A 15,405-nucleotide genomic window follows, 5' to 3' on the forward strand; every position below is an offset into this window, starting at 1 on the left:
AAAAAAAAAACCTTACTTAATCTGTATTGTTATCTGAACACAATTAATATTAAGTGATTACGCGTAGATCATAACATTTTCTGTTAAAGTTATCACACACTTCGGTAATTCTGAGTAACTATTGATCTAAGGGTAATCTAAAAGTGCATGTAAGTAGCTAATTGACCTGTTCAGGCTCTGCAAAAGCCAATCGTTACAATAATAGGCCGTAGGAGCATAGAGGTCTGTGCGAAGGCAGATTTATGTCACCAAAAGGAAATCACACTGATATCTGGGTGTGGAAACTTGGTTCCAGCATCCCCCCATGCTGCTTCGGGTGAGACTTCAGCCCGCACACCGCAATTTGATGCCGAAAGGGCCAATAGTGTAGGGATTTGTTTGGCACAACTAACTTTGAACCTAGATCAGTGTTAGAGCCTAGATTTACCTTAGACTGAAAAGGTAGGATCCAGGGCCAACATCAAACCACGCTCAGCCTGGTAGCTAGCCCTACTAAGTTAGGAAAGGGCTCTCTCCGGGTCAATCTCAACAAATTATGATCGATGAGGGCTTGAGATTACCGATAGAAATACTGATTTTAGGCTAGGTATATGTGCAAGAGAGTTTGATTGAATAAAATGATGATTTTGTTGGCTTAGGTGGAAAGGCAAATTTTGGGTGCGAGGATTGAAGCTCAGTGCTGCAGAGATCTCAATGGGGCAAGGTAGGAAATTATTTTTGGCACTTAAAATTGAATGAGATGGAAGGAATAGACAGGTGAGGTGTTGAAGAGGGCAAGATCAATCATGGATCCTCCCCAAATAGTTGAAAACATCAAGAAACTAAAGCAAACTTCAAGTAGAGCACTGCAATTTCAATGGATTCTACTTACACTCTTGTTTGTTTAGTTCAGAAGAAACAAGATAGAGAATGGCATACATGAAATATAAGCAAATTCACAATTACAAAAAAAGTATTGTACCAAGACAAAATGCCACATGAACCCCAAAGAGTGTTGCAAACCCTAGTCTCAATTCCTTAGCCAAAATGTTGAAATGAATGTACAATGAAGCTCAAGGATTTCTCAAAAGTCAAACCTTCTACAAAAATCCAACCCCTACACTATGAAATTCATAAAATATATACATTTTCTCATCCTTGTACTAAGGGATTGAGCTCAACCATTTTCTTTAAAATAGAATCAGTTACATTAAACTTGGGCCGAATTTCTGAAAAATAGGTGTTGAAGATGAACTCGTATCTCCTAAACCATAGCACCTGTTACAAAATGGAAAGATGATTTTGTATATAAGTTCATTTTGGAGAAAAAACTCTCTCAAATTTTGGAAATTCGTTTCTAGTTGCTTGCAATCTGTTCCACAAAATCATCTCTAAAACAGAAAATCATTAAAAATTTAAATATGTGAAAATGCGCTGTAAAGATCCAGTCACATATCCCAATCCATGACACCTGTGAATAAAATAAAAGAGATTTTTTTTTATATGACTTGTTCTTAACAAAAACCTCTTTTTGTTTCTCAAAATTACTTTCCATCTGTTGTAAAATGGCCCCGCACCAAAATGGCTAAAACAGTAAAAAATATGAAAATTTTGTTTTGTTTAAATGTAGGCTCCAGATATCATTATATATCTCCCACACAGTAGAACTTGTGCATAAACTGAAGGAGGTTTTTGTTATTTGATATGTGATGAACAAAAACCACTTTCACTTTTAAAAAATTCCTTACCATTCTTTCAGAAACTGATTTTGTACTAAACTTGTCATTGTGCGTAGCAACTAACCTCAAAACATGCATAACCAAGAATCACTCATTCATTTCAATCATATCTTCTAATCCGGGAACTGGTTACGGGAGTGTGATATACCGTTGGAAATATTTTTCTGATCTTCTTCTGATGGACACACTTGTGACATGTTTTGTGCTGAATATCATGTGCAAAACATCTAACAAAACCAGACATAGTAAGAGCTCATGTTGATCCCTGGTGACAGGCTGCGAAGACTGGAACTAACAGTCAGGACCCCCTAAGCCAACAAATGGTTCCATTCTCAAGACCAGGATCTGCATAAAGAGATGTGTGATGTTGCATCACTGGAATTCAACCAAGAAGGAAATTGTGAAGTGGTTGGATAGAAAGATCCACAAATTCGCGGTGCAAGAAAATAGGAGTCCGTGCCTGAAAAAAGAACAGTGGTTGGAAATATATTTATACACAAAAATACATGAAATCTTCTTCTGCACCTTCCTGATCGAAATAAACAAGTGGATCACTAAATTGGTAGACATGCAACGAAGGTGGAGGCTTGACAGTATGATAGTTTGGACCTCAGAGCTCATGCGAAGGTTGGAAGCTTCTGAAGATAAGATCGCATGCGCAGTTGATCACTAGCTTGATCGAGTCATCAGAGGATTTTTTACAGAGTTCGCGGTTGATATCTCAGTCAGTTACAGTGATACAGTGTGACGCTTCTTCAAGGGACCACGAGGTAAGTATTTGAGATCTTTGAATACTTGGATTAAGATGCTCTTGTGTGAAAATCGGGTTATGTCATTACCTTGATGTTTGGTTCTAAGCGAAGTGGACGAAGCTTTAGAAATCAAGGAAAAATAAGTCGTGAATATAGTCCATTGATTGGACCTCCTTCAAGTGACAATGAGGGAGTAGCACAGGCTTCATAGTAGAGCGTTGTCCAATTGATAAGGTACGATTTTCCACAGATACCTCATCCATCCACACCACATCCACCTTCACCTCCACAGCATAAACCTTCACCCACACCGCCACCACCATCATCGTTGGTCAACATGTCGAATATGATGAAGTTTCCAGTTTTCAAAGGCTTAGGAAGTGAGGATCCAGATCAGTTTTGGTTTGTTGCGAAGGCTGTGTGGATAGCACAACAAATTACAGATGATAATATAAAGAAGGCATAGTTAGTCGCCACTTTGCAGGACCGCGCACTGACATGGTATGTTAAGTATTGCACTGATAATCTGTTGGCATCGTTGGCAGATACTCAGACCACTTTGAACAAGGAAATCGGTAAGCCTAAATCTGCCACCCAGTTGGTAATTAGATTTAAAAAATCATGATGAGGCCCGGTTAAATGTGATGGGAGCTAAATCAAATTCTAAAGTGCAAGATCTGTGAAGCTAATATGAATCTCACAAATAGACAACACAGTGATTGGTTTATAGTTGCGCTTCTACCCCACTTAAGGATTGCTTTATCATAACAAAGATAGGAACTCAAGCGGAAGCCTTGGAAATTGTGTTGAGATTGCGTGAGACACCTATCGGGGACACTTCTTTGGGATTTCAACATATTCATGCAGAGTTGCAAAACCTTTGCTTGGAGTTGTAGAGCTTGGAAAAGGAAAAAACGGTTCGACCGGAGGTGCGCAAAGAATTTTGGTGTCTCAAGAGTAAAAACCAGGGGCATGATAAAGATCACTACCCTATCTTCGAGAATTACATCACAGGAGGGGGGCTTATGCCCCTAAGGCAGGAAGCTCCAGCAGGACCAAGTGTGGGGCCCACACTATGGTGCACTATTTGTCAAGTAGCCAAAAAACATGTAACAGACAATTGTCATTTTCTGCAAAATTTTGTACAGACACTACAACAATTGTTCTGTGATTTTTTGCAAATCGGTGGGCCACAATGAGCACCACTATCGAAGTTATGAATTAATGATGGAGAGGACACCTACGTATTGAATGTAAGTAGAAACTCGGCCTCCGGATCAGGGTTCTGGGGGAATGTGCGGAGGATATCAGGGTCGCAGACGAGGCCGAGGAGGAGAAGGACCTGGTAGGGTTTGGGGGCAAGTCATTTGTTACAATTATGGAATGCCAAGACACTATGCACAGGAGTGTATGAATCAAACACACCCCTCATGTCAATAATGCACTCAGTTTGACCACACAATTGAAGAATGTCTTGTGCTGATGGCCAAGATGCAGGAGGAGAAGGCGTAGCCTCAACATCCCACCCAGAACTTACGGATGATGAGGTTCGAGCCCTGTGAAGAGGACCCGAATGTGAATATCGTACTGTGGAGCAAGATCACGACTGGTGATGATAAGGGAAAGCAGCCTGAAGAAGGTTGATGGGTTCACAAGGCTCCAGAAAAGGAGGTTGGGTTTGATCTGGAGCGTGTGAAGGAAAATTTCATGGAAGTGAAGAAAATATTCGTTGAGGCCTCTACCTCAGGAAGTCAGGACAAATTGCATGCAGAGGTTGACCCCTCTGTGCTTACCACCTTCTTGGAGACTTGTATGAAACTACTTCGCGATAGCAAGGCTATTAAAGGGCTACAAGAGTTTATAAACAAATGTACCAGTAAGGATAATACTTTTGATGGACCCCACGTAGTCAGAAATATCAATAATAATAAGGCAAGAACAGGGCGCGAGATGAGGCTTATCGCACAAATAAGAGACTATGAGATGGACCAGGTTATTTTGGATTTGGGGTCTAACGCAAATGTATTACCTAAACAAACCTGGGAGAGAATGGGGAGACATGCACTGCAGTGGTCTCCGATTCAACTGAGGATGGCGAACCAGCAGAATATTATCCTTATCGAAAGATTGCAGGGAGTTACCATAGATATAGAAGGTGGGAGCGCACTGGTTGATTTTGAAGTAATAGAGATTGTTGATGATAGCAATCCATACCTCGTTCTCTTGGGAATTGATTGGTCTATCGGCATGAATGGGGTCATCAATTTGAAGAAGCGGACAATGTCGTTTGAAAGGAAATCTCTCCACGTTGTAGTACCATTAGACCCTATAGAAGGACCACACTATACTGAATCGGTCTGTGACTATGAGGAGAGTGATGATGATTTGGATCAAATCTATAAAATAACAACACGAGACCAAGACTAGGTTAATCCGACAGCTGATGGACGAATTTCATGGGACTGTGAAAGTTTTTGTACCTTGGATTCAAACGAAAAGTTGGAACATTGGAAAAATAGGTTACACGAAGTATCCATACTGCGCTGCAACATGATGACCAAATCACTGCATTGTGTGTCGTCGGAGGTAATAAATTTACCTTATTATGATGGTTTAATTGACGTAGATAAATTTTTAAATGCCTTTGAAAGAGAATTTCTAGAGGATTACTGCTTTCAGGCATTGGACTGGGCACTGCGTGCTACACCCACTCGGTGGTTGGGTACACACAAAGATAGATTTGATGAGTGGCACGATTATAGAAGGATGATGAGAATACGATTTGGTCATCCTAAAGTATGCGTAACTGAGAAGTATGATGGGAGGAATGATCTACGCGATCATTTGGCCAGATGGACTAAGGTATATGGAACGGAGCCACAGCTAGAATGGGTGCATTTATTTTGTCACACTCTGGACATAATCCCTATGAATTGGTATTTGGAAACAGAGCTTCGCCACGGCACCGCGGAGTGGGATGTCTTAAGAGAAGGGTTGATGAGTACATTCAGCTTTGAAGACAGATTTGAAAGCATTGATGAGGTGATGCAGGAGGTTAAGGCAACGATCTTCCGAATCCTGCAAGATCCTTTGGAATTGGTTCAACCAGTTTGGAGCACCCAACTGCGCCATGCGCTGGAATGCTCTAATATGACTGTTGAAGTGGAGGATGAGGATACAAGGAATATCAATATCCCAGAAGTGGTATTCCATCGCGAGGCTGAAGGTCCACAGATAGAGAACCCGAATATCACTGCACCGCTGAATACTAGGAAGGTAAACAATGGTACTGAGGCGGAGCCTAAATTTGTGAAGATCAGAGATTATTGGGATGATGCCACAATGGATAAAGTTGCTAAGTTACTCCATGAGTACCAAGATATTTTTTGTACAAAATTTTCGGACTTGAAAGGCATCATAGGTGATTTGGGAGTGATGAAAATAACTTTGAAACCGGATGTGAAGCCTGTTAAGCGAAGGCCATATCACGTTAATCCCGAATACAAGGAAAAGGTCCACTTGGAGTTGGACAAGATGCTTAAGGCGGGTATTACTGAACCAATGGAGGAATCTGATTGGCTAAGCCCAATGGTAGTTCAAGAAAAGAAGTAGAAGGCAGAGATAAGGATTTGCATAGATCTAATCAAGCTTAACTATGCCTCCGTTCATCATCCTTTCTCGACACCATTTACTAATGAGTTACTGGACAATGTGGGAGGACAGGAAGCCTACTCATTTACTGATGGGTTCTCTGGATACCATCAGATCAAGATCGCACCAGAAGACATGAGTAAACAACCTTCGCGATGGAATGGGGGAGCTTTTAGTACACAGTTGTGCCTTTTGGACTCAAGAATGCATCAACAATATTCTCTCACGTAGTGATTGCGACATTCAAAGAATTTATTCACAAATTCTTGGAGGTATATTTTGATGACTAGAAAGTGTTTGGGCTAGTAAAGCACCATGTAACCAGTCTGTGCATAATGTTGGATACGTGCCTAAGGTATCAGTTCACGTTGAACCTGAAGAAGTGCTTGTTTTTTGTTCCCTTTGGGATTTTATTGGGTCATGTGGTATGCAAGAAAGGACTCATGGTGGACCCTGCCAGGATGTGTTAATAATCAATTTGGAAGCCCCAAGGAGTGTCAAAAATTTGCGCGCAACGCTGGGCCATATTGGGTATTATCGGAAGTTCATCAAGGCTTATGCTCATATTATCGTGCCCATGGAGAAGTTGCTAAAGAAGGACGCTACATTTTATTGGGATGAAGAATGCCAGCGTAGTCTGGATGTCTTGAAGGAAAAAATTTCACCACACCAATATTGGTCTTCCCGAATTGGACTATCACAAGCAACTTCTTCCGTGAGCAAGATAAATATAGAATAATTATTTCAAGACTGATATTTCCTTGTTATGACTGATCTTCATTGGAAGGTGTGCCATCTCAGCATGAAAATTTGATACTCAAGAAATATGTTAAGGATGGGAAGCAAAGAAGCACTTTCAGAGAAGAAGAACAAAGAAGAAACATCAGGAAGACATGAAGTAGATCCTAGACAATGATAGAATTCATACATTACATGATATCTTTGAAGGTTCCAACATTGATCCAATACCATTTAGAGGGTGAATATGAATAACAAAGTAGATATTTCAGGAAGATGCAGTACCAATCAGATCTATCATCAAGAAGTCAAAGGCATAGCAACAAAGAGAGCATCTTGGCATTGCCACATCATCGTGAAGTTCCATGTTATCATTGTCAACTTATGGCTTGTACAAATTCTATCGCAATGTCAACTATGTCCATGTGTCATCCCACATAATTTTTGGATGTAATGGTGTAATTATCAAAAGTAAAGGGACAAAATGTAATGTGTGGAAGCCCAAGAGTCATATGTGGAATATGAAAACTCACATAGTAATATATGGACAAAAGAGTCTTCAGGAGAAGTTCAAAAGTCATATAGAAGTCAAAAGGTCACATTAGAAGTCCAAGAGTCATGAGGGTAACTCAAGAGTCATAGGGGATATGAAAGGAAATTCCTATTGTTATGAAAGCAAACCTCATAACTCAAGCAAATGGATTTTGGAGGCTTAGGATTTGGAGATCTAGTCTTGGCTTCTCTAACTTGCCATAGGAGAGAAAACTATCCTTTGGAGAAGCAAGAAGTGACTTAATGTTCCATTATTTGAGCTAGTGGCTCGCCATTATAATTGTGTACTTGGATCTTTCACCTATATTTGAAGCTTGGTGGGCCAACACATTTTCATGCATGTATCGTGTATATTATAAGACTATTCTTTTGATGTTTGTGGTATGTGTTATTTTTATATGTACTAAATAAATTGAACTATTTCAATGGCTTTGGTACTTATCTTGTTGGATGTGTGTTGTACCTACTTTCATGAATCGTTATCATCTTGTGAGCTGATTTTTAGGTTAATTAACAAATCTTTTCTTATTATCATGTGTCTCTCCTAGGATAGTACTATTACTTTCCTCCTAGACACTCACTTTTGTCTCCCCTCATGAAGGTCTCCTTTTACACATTACAATGGGTGTATCACAATGTCAACTTACTTGCTTGTTCAAAGGTTATGTGTATAATCTCTTATGTTATCCATTGAAACCAAGGAAAAACTTGAATTATGGTGGTCAGGATAATAGTCCAAATTGGGCTTCTACTCTAATAATTTTGAGGTATAATTGGGACTTCACATCAGGGAGACACCCTATATGTTGGCAATATCCAACATCGTTAATATTTTGGCACTAGAAGAAGGGGCTAGATGATAAATTGTGCCCATTGAGTCTATTTTCAATCTCTTATCATAAATGGCTCTTCCTCAAATCATAATCCTGGATTTTTTTTCTAACCTATCCCTTGATAAACTTTTCATCTCTGTGGAACAAAATTATGACTTGTCTCAATTGAAGTTTAATGGTGAGGGTAATATATATACACGAGAATTTATTTCAGTTTTTCAAGTTTTTAGAATCTCATGAAATAAAGGATGAAGACATTTTGTGTGATTTTCTCCCTCATCCTTGAAGGTCAAGTTAATCGATGGTGTCATACCCTACTGTTGGCATTATGATATAGGTGTTTTCCTTGATGGCAACTCAATCAGATGAAAGTTTACAGTGCAGCAGGTCAACAACAAAGGATTACAGATCAGACTCCAAAGAATGAAGAAAGAGAGGTATACACTGGTTCACTTTGTCCAAGGCACGTATACACGCGGTTTAATAGAACAAAATTAGCGTATAACGTATACACGCATTTTCACAGGAGGAAAAGTGCGTACATGTTGGAAAACCAAGTTTTTGGTCCAAGGTATTTTGGTCCAAGGTAATTGGTCTGAGGCATTTGGTCCAAGGTATTGACCCTAGGTATTGGGTCCAAGGTATTGGTCCTAAGTGGTTTTGGTCCAAATTATTGAGAAAGGCCTGAGAGTATATAAGGAGGAGAATATCATTAGGCCAAGGTGTGCAAGCAATGAGATTCTAAGGAATAGTTCTATCTGAAGTATATATTATGTTGCTGGGTTATGTTTGGGACTGGATCTAAAATATTCATGTGAACCTTGAGTTAAATATTGGATCAGGAATCATGAAACTTGAAATGACTTATTCTTGAATGATCTGATATTGGTTGAGACCAGATCTGATGTTTTGCACGACATCTATTATTTATCTATCATTATCTGGGTTTGTTTGAAGTCTGGAATTGTAGCAAATTTCTGAGTCAAAATTTGTAGATCTGTACGCAGGTTCCTCTCAGTCAAAGGGTGTATACACGAAGGTTCGACTCTTTCAAGAAGCATATACAAAAAGAAAAGCTTCTTTTCAAATCTGACTGATCTATCTAATCAAATTCAGTTGTTTTACTACTGTCTGCCAATGAAGTCTTCTTAGGTCTGAATGTAGAACTGTTGTATAAGGAAATTGAGTTTGATTGATTGATTGATTGAGAAGGACGGGTGATCTTTGTTGCTATCTGTTTTTGAACTCTGTAATATGATAATAGATCTTCAGAATGTCACTAATTAGTACAGTTTGTGGTTTAGAATTCTATGATTCAGTATCTTTAGAGATATACGCAAGTTGGGTTAAAGGAAGTAGCGTATACACGTAGGTTGGGTTCAACCAAGTAGCATATACACTCTAATGTATGATCTTTGAGGTTACAGCTAGTTCTGGATGATAATGCAGGTTTTTGGGTTCAGCATAGTGTTCTGGTGTCAGTGATCTGATTGTTTAGATTAACTGAATATTGGTTGATGTAGTTTAAGTTTAAAAGGCTTTGATGGGTCCAATGTGAAAATTTGACGAAACATGGCCTTCAACTTCTGGTGTTGTGATCTAGGAGTATCCAGTCTGAAAATTCATGAAACGTGGTCCATGGTGGAAGAGTGGAGTTTTCTGTAGGCTGGCACCTACATACTAGTAAACATATTGGCTAGTAAAAGAGCTAGGGGGTTGTAGCTCCCTTCCAGTAGAAGCTGGAAAATGAGAGAAGGTTGTAACCTTCTACAGGTAGAAGCCTGTGTACTGGTATGAGTCTGCACCAGTACAATATTGTAAACAGATTTTCTTATTATTAAAAGTATACAGAGACGAAATCAACAGGTGGTTTTTACCCACATTGGGTTTCCACCTTAAATCTTGGTGTTCATGTGTGTTGCTTATGTGTGATGCTTTATTCTACTTTTACTGCATTGTCTAATAAATCTCTGATATACTGGTTTAAGCTCAACACATGATAAACTGTCTAAATCACAAGTTCTCTGCATATACGCTAGTTTCCTTAAGCACAGTCGCGTGTACATGCTAGTTCACTTCACTGAAGTAGCGTATATAAATCTGTTTGGGAAATAAAATTATTGATCTGATAATACTGATTCACCCCCCTCTCAGTATTATTTCCAGCAATTGGTTTCAGAGCAGGTCCTTCAGAAGAAGCTTGATCGCTTGAAGGGAGATCCATCAACATGAATAATCAAGAAAGCATGGGATCCATCAGACCGCCAATCTTCGATGGGAGCAACTTTGTTTATTGGAAAATAAGAACCACAGCCTATCTACAATCACTTGGAATGGATGTCTGGGAAATTTTGGAAGGATGATATACATTTCCAACAACAATTCCTATAGATACGACAAGTAAAAAGAAATATGAAACCAATGCCAAAGTTGTCAATACTTTATTGGGAAGTCTGTCACAATCAGAGTTTGTCAAAGTCATGCAACTCAAATCAGCCAAAGAAATATGGGACAAAATCGTTCTGAGCTACGAAGGAGACTCTCAGGTAAAACATGCTAAGCTTCAAACTCTCAGGATTTATTATGAAACTCTTAAGATGCATAGTGATGAAAGTATAGCTAGTTACTTCCTACGTATAGATGAGGTTGTCAATTGTATGAAGAATCTGGGTGAAGAAATTAAGGAAGTTACCTTAGTTGAGAAAGTTTTGAGATCCTTGTCTGCTAAATTTGAATCCAAAGTGTTTGCCATAGAAGAAAAACAGGATCTACAAAATATCACTATGATGTAGCTTCACAGAATCTTAACACCATCAGATATTAGAGAAGCCACATTTAAAGCTTCAGCAAAAGGAAACGAAGAACACAATGAATCAGGACATATTTCAGAAGAAGAAGTTGAGGTAAACTTTGTCAAAAAGCTTCAACAGGGTTCTGGAAGGTTTAGAGGTAAGTTACCCTTCAAATGCTTTTCTTGTGGCAGAGTCGGTCATTATGCTACCTGATGTCCTCATAAAGATAAATTTGAAAAAGGAAAGGAATATACAAAAGGGAATAGAAAACAAGTTGTGAATAAAAGGAGTTACTATACTCATGAAGATAGCAATGGTTTATCTAATAGTGATGAAGATGAAACTCGATACGATTACAGACTTCTAATGGCTTTTGATGATGATAATTTTTGGGATCCTTTAGAATAGGAATACATTCATGAATAAATATCTAAACTCAAAATTTGTTTAGGAGAAAAGAATATGACTATAGATACCTTCACATACCAACTTGCTGAAAAAGAAAAACACAATGAAAAACTAGAATGTGAAATTGTGGGTCTAAGGATCTTGAGAAAACGAAATCTCTCAATCTTAGATTTGCTAAAGGATCAGAAAATTTAAATGAAATTATCAAAGTTTGGCGTTCTCCTCTGATAAAGACAGGTCTTGGATATACTGAAGAAGCATCTCAATCACAAAAACCGTCAACTTCCACCAAAAGCTATCTTGATGCAGCAAAGACCATTGAACAGTATGACAATCGTCAGAAAAAGCATAAAGTAGACCACCAGGTAAATCAGACTCAATTTACTCCAAGGATGAATAGAAGCCACAACCAACCTCAGGTAAATCATACTCAATTTGCTCCAAAGATGAATAACAATACAAACTACAATCAGCAGGTCAATAGATTTGATAGACGCAGGAACTTCTTTAATGGACAATGTTTTTCATGTCATAATTTTGGACACAAAGTTGCTCAATGTGTTTCTTACAAAACCATCATGACTAGAGAAGCTCAAAATCAAAGGAATGTAACAAGGATCAAGAAAAGTTACTATAATAACTTTTCTCTTCCTGAAAATGAAATAGAATGCTCAATCTATAACAACTTTGGTCATGAACAATCTGAATGCAGGAGAAAATTTCAGGAAACATCTCAAAAGGAGAAAACTCCATTAAATTCCAAGATATGGAGAAGGAAAGAATCTCAAACAGAGATATGTGGTATAGCCTTGTATGTAGAAGGACAAGAAAATCAGTGGTACATCAACAGTGGATGCTCAAAACACATGACAGTTGACAAAGAAAAACTTCACTCATATAATGCCTTAGAAAAGGAAAAGAATGTCTCATTTGTAAATGACACTCCTACTATAATAAAAGGTGACTGCTTTGTTTTCTTGAAAGAAAAGGTTAAATCTGGAAATGTTATGTGTGTAGATGGTTTAAAGCATAGCCTGTTGAGTGTCAATCAAATGTGTGATCAAGGAAATGAAGTGGTGTTTCGATCAAACGGATGTATTTTTCATGAGCTTGATACAAGAGAGACTGTGATCAAAGGTACAAGAACTCCAAACAACTTATACATACACAATGGAGGACAACAACAGTGCTATCTAAGCAAAAATGATGAAAACTAGTTATGGCATAGAAGATTGGGACATCTAAGCTTTTCTCAAATAAGAAAATCATGAAGATTCAAGGTTGTTTGTGATCTTCCAGATATCAGCATCCCAGAAAATACAATATGCAAACCATGTCAAAACGGCAAGCAAACCAGAGCTCACTTCATGGAAAAAGAAGTGTCATCTAGTAAGCCTCTTGAACTTGTCCATACTGATTTATGTGGACCATCAAGAAAAAGTCACCTCGTGGAGAAGAATACTTTATTTTGTTCATTGATGATTTTTCCAGAATGTGTTGGATAAGTCTTCTGAAGCATAAAGGTGAAGATTTTGAAAAGTTCCAAGCCTTCAAAGCTTTGGGTGAAAATGAATCAGATCGAAAAATCAAATGCCTCAGATCTGATCGAGGAGGGGAATTTACCTCGAATGAGTTCTTTGACTTTTGTGAACAACATGGAATAAAAAGGAAATTCTCCACAGCAAGGACTCCCCAACAAAATGGTGTGGTAGAAAGAATGAACAGAACAGTTCAACAAATGGCTCAAGCTATGCTAGATGAATATGGAACTGCTGCAACCTTCTGGGGTGAAGCTGCATTCGCTGTCGTAACTATTCTCAACCAAGCAAATGTTCGGGTAAACAGCACTCAAACTCCACATGAACTTTTGTATGGTAAGACTCTTACTGTAAAATACTTTAAAGTTTTTGGAAGCAAATGTTATATCAAAAGGACTGATGAAAAAATTGGTAAGTTTGAACCCAGAGCAGATGAAGGTATTCTTCTTGGTTATTCTTCCAGAAGTAAAGGATATAAATGTTATAATAAAAGACTTGGAAAAATTGTTCAAAGCATTGATGTTGTAGTTGATGAAGCATGCAAAAATCCAAAAAAAATAAAATCAACAGAAGATTATGACAATGAAGAAGATGGGGATTATTTTCCCACATCAAATCAAAATCATATTGAAGAAGAAACCAATGAAGCATCAGAAGAAGAGATAATGGTAGAAGAAAAGACTCCGTCCAGATATGTTCAGAAAAATCATCCAGAAACTCAAATTTTAGGGGAAAAAGAAGCAGTTGTACAGACAAGAACAACTATTATAGGCTATCTAGCATTACTATCCTCCACCGAACCTCAAAATGTAAAGGAAGCATGCAATGATGAATGTTGGGTCAAGGCCATGGATGAAGAACTTGAGAAAATTGAAAAAAATAATACTTGGGAATTAGCTCATAGACCTCATGATAAAAATATTATAGGAACTAAGTGGATATTCAAAAACAAACTGAATGAAAATGGAGAAGTCATTAGAAGCAAGGGTAGACTTGTTTGTAAAGGGTATGCTCAACAAGAAGGTATAGATTTTGAAGAAACTTTTGCACTTGTTGCTAGACTTGAAGCCATAAGGATGTTTCTTTCTCTTTCTAGCTTTCAGAAATTCAAAGTATACCAAATTGATGTAAAATCAGCCTTCCTGAATGGAGATTTAGAAGAAGAAGTTTATATTGAACAGCCAGAAGGATTCATTCTTGGAAATGATGCAAAACTTGTATGCAGACTCAAAAAGGCCCTCTATGGTCTGAAATAGGCTCCAAGGGCCTGGTATTACCGCCTTGAAAAATATCTACACCAACAAGGTTTTACAAAAGGTTCAGCAGATAGCAATCTATATACAAAGATTGAAACTGATAAATTGCTAATTATTATTGTTTATGTTGATGATATCATTTTTGGTAGCAATGAAGAATCCATGAGTCAGAATTTTGCTTCAGTAATGCAGCAACAATCTGAAATGTCCTTGCTTGGTGAACTTACCTATTTTCTTGGTCGACAAGTCAAACAAAATAGATATGGTATTTTTCTCTGACAAACCAAGTATCTCAAACAGATCTTGGAATGGTATGGAATGGAAGATTCTAAACCTGTATGTACCCCAATGGTAACAGGATGCAGTCTCAGCTCAAATGATAAATCGGCAGCAGTACATCAACCAACTTACAGATCCATGATTGGAAGTGTACTTTATCTAACAGGTACCTGACATGACATCATGCATGCAGTAGGAATAGTTGGAAGATTCCAAGCAGATCCAAAGGAATCACATCTTCAAGAAATCAAAAGAATTTTCAAATATCTTCAAGGAACTCAAGGCTTTGGTTTATGGTATCCTAGAGATGTAGATCTTACTCTTCATGCATATACAAATGCAAATTGGGCAGGTAGTGTTGATGATAGAAAAATCACTAGTGGTGGTGCATTCTATATGGGTTCCAGGTTAGTGTCTTGGTTCAACAAGAAACAATGTTCAATTGCTTTATCTACAGCTGAAGCAGAATATGTGGCTGTTGCGTCTTGCTGCACACAACTACTTTGGATGATGAAAATCTTGCAAGACATTCAGATCACATGTACTCCACCCATCTCCATTCTATGTGATAATACAAGTGCCATCAGTATTTCAAAGAATCCAGTCATGCACTCCAAGACCAAGCACATACCCATCAAATACCATTTTCTACGTGAACAAGTGCTTGAACAAAAGGTCAAATTGGAGTATGTTCCCTCCAAAGAACAGGTTGCCGATATATTCACTAAACCACTGCCTAGAGAAACATTTGAATATCTTAGACAAAATCTAGGAGTAGTTTTTGCATCTTCCTACTATTAAAACCAATTTTTCAGAGAAAGGCTATTATACGCGTGTTTCATGAAGTATAGTCACATACACATATGGGTTTCTATGGGTCAAGGAGTG

The 15,405-nt window shown here is 38.1% G+C and overlaps 1 protein-coding gene across 1 annotated transcript in view; it reads left to right on the forward strand.

Annotated features, from left to right (window-relative positions):
• The first annotated feature begins 5,620 nt into the window (after window positions 1–5,620).
• The window catches only part of LOC149223335 (WAT1-related protein At2g39510-like), an 86,154-nt gene continuing 76,369 nt past the window's right edge, over window positions 5,621–15,405 (forward strand). Inside the window, exon 1 of the mRNA XM_089387871.1 lies at window positions 5,621–5,858. Coding sequence (XP_089243997.1) covers window positions 5,621–5,858 — 238 coding nt within the window. The remainder of the gene's footprint in view (window positions 5,859–15,405) is intronic.

Source organism: Pinus tabuliformis, chromosome Q, assembly GCF_031772625.1.
Source record: "Pinus tabuliformis cultivar Carrire ecotype Pingquan chromosome Q, CPIR1, whole genome shotgun sequence".
NCBI classification, from domain to species: domain Eukaryota; kingdom Viridiplantae; phylum Streptophyta; class Pinopsida; order Pinales; family Pinaceae; genus Pinus; species Pinus tabuliformis.